Source organism: Saccostrea echinata, unplaced genomic scaffold (assembly GCF_033153115.1).
Source record: "Saccostrea echinata isolate AGI-Se365-2 ecotype Australia unplaced genomic scaffold, CSIRO_AGI_Sech_v1 ptg000029l, whole genome shotgun sequence".
Taxonomy (NCBI): domain Eukaryota; kingdom Metazoa; phylum Mollusca; class Bivalvia; order Ostreida; family Ostreidae; genus Saccostrea; species Saccostrea echinata.
The window spans coordinates 18,399,413-18,404,360 of NW_026889778.1; the positions used below are offsets into that span (position 1 = coordinate 18,399,413).

General features: G+C 34.8%; 1 protein-coding gene across 1 annotated transcript; it reads left to right on the forward strand.

Moving 5' to 3' along the window:
• Window positions 1–230: 230 nt before the first annotated feature.
• LOC133194583 (collagen alpha-2(VIII) chain-like) lies at window positions 231–4,207 on the forward strand. The gene is made up of 3 exons (XM_061330517.1): window positions 231–314; window positions 508–654; window positions 3,217–4,207. Exons 2-3 carry the CDS (start codon window positions 510–512, stop codon window positions 3,621–3,623), a joined length of 552 nt encoding a protein of 183 aa, XP_061186501.1. The 5' UTR covers window positions 231–314; window positions 508–509; the 3' UTR covers window positions 3,624–4,207.
• Window positions 4,208–4,948: the final 741 nt, after the last annotated feature.

A 4,948-nucleotide genomic window follows, 5' to 3' on the forward strand; every position in this document is an offset into this window, starting at 1 on the left:
TTTATTCACAGGTTTACGTTCGGTGCCTTAATTAGGCTTACGCTTCATGTTTCAGAGCTTTAAGGAGAAACTTGAGGTATATCACTTGTTAGCTTTTGAGAAAAGTTTGTGCAGTTTATTCACAGGTTTACGTTCGGTGCCTTAATTGGGCTTACGCTTCATGTTTCAAATACACTTTGAATTTTTAGGGAGGGAATTTACGTATTAAATAGATTGAATCTAGATAAATTATTCTGTTTTTCACTCAAACATTGTGAGGTTGAGCAAATTGAATTGTGTTTCGATACTAACATTTTACCAGCGGAACCAGAAAGGTATGTTAACTTTTTAAGATGTATATTTATATAAGTTCCATTCATGATTTGACGAAGTGCCGATTCTTTGTTTTCAGCATGCGCGTAAAACATAAATGAAATTAATTATCACATGTTATTTGATTTCTCTGTATTACAGAATTTTTATTCCTATCTCATTATTTAATATTTTCTTTTATTTAAACATTCAAAGCAATGTGGACTTCCACCGTTCTTACCTCCCTTGCATTGTTTTATATCAATGTACCTCCATCGACATCTTCATCTCCAGACGAATTTATAGGGACCCTTGATGGTTACAGAAGCGCCTGTCAAAAGTTAGGCTGGAAACCTAATTCTGGTAGTTATATCAGAAAAATTTTTTCATGGGCTGTTAATGCACGAAAGTATTTTTATATAAATGTTTTCAAAATTGATATTTAACAACTTGCTTTTAATTATACCCTCTCCCAAAAAAGTAACGCATGGTATAAAATTTGAACATCAATTATGTTTTTATTTAGTTTTATTCAAACAATACGAATTATGAGCAAAACTAGAACGGACCTCTTAAAACAGAGGCAGGATCAAGTCCATGGAGAAGAAGTGAGCATCCCCTTTCGAACGGTTACACCCGCCGTGTGCTCTTTGTCATGGTCGGGTAAGCAGGAAAATCAGTGTTAAGACAATAGCGTTGTCATTTGTATGAAAGACACCAGTCAACATTCGACTTAACGACCGATTGTATATTAAATGTATATTTGTCTGGTGCACCCTGTAAACAAAGTTTTTTTTTTAAAGGAGTTTGCTCTTAAACACTTATCTACGTTGAACACATTTTCTGTCCATCTTTTGTTTAAAAAAAAATAAGATCAAACGAATCCTAAACGTTTCTCACACGATTCTTGCACGGAATTCGCACGTTTCCCACACGCGTCTCGCACCTTCGCTGCACGGTTTGCTCAAAAAGCTTCGAGCTGCACGATTTACATAAAAAGCTATGCACACGGTTTGCACGAAACATTACACAGTTTGCACGAAACGATACACAGTTTTCATGAAAAAAGAGCGCACGAAAGTCACACGCTTTTTGGGGGGCGGGGGGGGGGGTAATATTAGCAGGTTTTAGGGTCTGTAATTATACAAAAAAAGTATCGCTTCCGCTTTTTATCACTATTCTAGTGCGCTATCACGCTATATAAAAATCAATTTTTCACTTTTAAAAATGGCAAGCTAAAAAATATATTATTTAGAGGTTTATCATAAAAAAAAATACTTAACGAGCTACGAACATGATGAACTTATTCGATTAAAAAATATTTACTGCTAATACCACCGAGAGATTGAATTAGTTGTGATGGGTACTGTTAATACCAACGAGAGATTGAATTATTTAGTTGTGATGTGTACTGTTAATACCTCCGAGAGATTGAATGAGTTGTGATGTAGTGTTAATACCACCGTGAGATTGAATTAGTTGTGATGTGTACTGTTAATACCACCGAGAGATTGTGTACTGTTAATACCACCGAGAGATTGAATTAGTTGTGATGTGTACTGCTAATACCGCCGAGAGATTGAATGAGTTGTGATGGGTACTGTTAATACCAACGAGAGATTGAATGAGTTGTGATGGGTACTGTTAATACCAACGAGAGATTGAATGAGTTGTGATGGGTACTGTTAATACCAACGAGAGATTGAATGAGTTGTGATGGGTACTGTTAATACCGCCGAGAGATTGAATGAGTTGTGATGGGTACTGTTAATACCAACGAGAGATTGAATGAGTTGTGATGGGTACTGTTAATACCAACGAGAGATTGAATGAGTTGTGATGGGTACTGTTAATACCAACGAGAGATTGAATGAGTTGTGATGGGTACTGTTAATACCAACGAGAGATTGAATGAGTTGTGATGGGTACTGTTAATACCAACGAGAGATTGAATGAGTTGTGATATGTACTCTAATACCACTGAGAGATTGAATTAGTTGTGATGTGTACTGTTAAACCTCTTCCCCGCAGTCACGCATTTTAACGCATAAACCATTTACTATTTCTAACGCAAAATCACGCATATACCGTTTCCCTGCAATCACGCATTTTTCACGCACTTTCAAAAGTAAATTTAATCTTCAATTTAATGCCAATTCCCTTCTAATTTATACTTGCTAAAATCTCATAAAATAAAAAAAGTTATAATCTTATTAAAATATTACGTCACAATTATTTACGCTAAACTTTAGAGAAACTTGTACCTCGCTATAAAGTGCTTGCGGGGAAAAGGTAACGTCATATTTCTGTGATGTGAACATTAAGTGTACGTTGCGTCACAGTTCAGTAAGTTTTAAATACCACCGAGAGATGATTGAATTAGTTTTGATATGCAAACTGTTGACCAAATACGTCATTTTGACATGAGTTATAAGTTTAGGACATATTGGGATTTTTAAGGTGTGGATCTTTTTCAGAATATAGAATTTTTGTCAATTAGGATATGATAATAATTTTTAGGCAGGTATGATTTTAATGCATGCATATGCGCCAGTATCTGTTGAAACCATTCATTGCTAGCAAAATTGCTCTGTCTTCTGAAAATCGAAACTGAAATCAATGCTCGTGCATTTGTACAGCCAACTCGTCCTAATATTCACAATATACACTCGATAAACTTATTTGACATGTTTTGTATCTATAGCGGAAAGTATACATTATCTGCCTGTAAATAATGAAGAAAACCTTTTTTTTTCTAAATAAAGGGAAAAAGAAAATCATTATCTCAGCATTTGATATCTTATAAAATTGTTAAATATTACACCCTGAAAATATTCTTTAGAAATTCCTGAGAAATTTTCAATTACTTTCAAGTTTTTCCAATGATATTACACATATCCAAAGTTCTTTATTGTTATCTTTCAGACTGTTCAGCCGAACTCACGACCTCTTTTCATGCTAATTTGCAAAACAATCTCTACAACGTTGAAGTAAATACAACCATTAAATACCAAAATGTGCTCTTAAACGAAGGAAATGGATATAATCCGACGACAGGTATATTTACTGCTCCAGAAGACGGCGTGTACTCTTTTTCCTGGTCTATTCTTACCAAAAAAGGAGGGACGGTTTATGTCATGGCAATGGTGGAAAATGAAACAAAAATACGCACGTGCATTAAAAACCTTCAGGACGACTACATTAGCGTATCTGGGCATTTGCTTCATGAACTGAAGAAGGGCAATCAAGTGTGGATCCAGACATACCTGTACACCGCTACATATATCCACGCAAATGGCTATACGTACTTCTTAGGGCACAAGATAAATTAATTTTGAAAAGTGTATTCCGAGTGAAATGGAAAATCAAGTTACTAGGTTAAACAAAACGAACCCAATTTTGCCGTAGAACTTTTTATGCCCCCGTTATATAAGATTAATCGGGAGCATATAGTTTTTGCTCTGTCCGTCCGTCCGTCTGTCTGTCTGTCTGCCAGCAAAAACTTTAACATTGCCCGTAACTTTTAATTGATTGGAGCTAGGGCTGTCTTTCACATGTATATTCCTTGTGAAGAAACCTTTGTCCGCACTATCATATTGGACTTTGGCATTAAAATTTGACCCAATTTTGCAAAATTTCACCAAACTTTAACTTTGTTCATAACTTTTAAACAGTTGATAATAGGGCTCTTGTACTTCACATGCGTATTTCTTGTGATAAGACCTGTCCTTGTGTACACTACTTTACTTTAGAGCTTGACTTCGGATTTTGACCTACTTTTGAAAAACTTTAACCTAGGTCATAACTCTTGAATGGTTGGAGCTAGGGCTTTCATATTTCACATATTTACATATGCATTTTTTGTGAAAAGCCTTCCACTGAGTACATGTACCAACAATTCTGAGTCGTTGACCCTTACCTCTTTGAAAATTTTGATTATTGGCCATATGCATAACATTTGAAAGGTTTGTGCTAGGGCTTTTATATTTTACAAGTGTATTCCTTGTGAAAATTCCTTTCCTTTGACCTTGAACTTGGAGTTTGACCTACTTTTGATAAACTATGATCTTCGCCATGAGTTGCCATACGGGGGCACCAGTGTTTCACAAAGTTATTAATCTTTTTTCAATGTTCTGATATATGATACAGTGAACTACATGTACTTGTATGATAAGGAGTGCATAATTTTTTTTTAAATTATCAATCTAATAAATAATTAAATCAGTGCATATGTAAACGTTATGTTTTATAAATCATGCAATACATATATTACTTCCCCCACTTTTATATTTAAAAATGTATGTTTTCTCATCTAATATATGCAGTTTGGTTATAAATGACTTTTCTCGATTTTCCAGGACATTATTTTAATTAAAAAAATACGAAAATCAAGTATCTTGTACACAAAGTACAGTGTACATATTGAATCAAATATCAGTTTTAATATAGTGTTGTGCTTTCATGCAATATATGTAACTAGTAGTCAGGGTTTGACACATGGTGCACGAGCCGGAGGCTGACTGTGCTGACTTTTGTATAAAAACGACAGTATTTTCTCCATTTGCAATGTTTCATCACCTCTTACAAGCATGTTAGTACACCCCTATTATGACGTCACGTTGTGCTACGTGTACGTGATATTTTTCATGAAATTAGA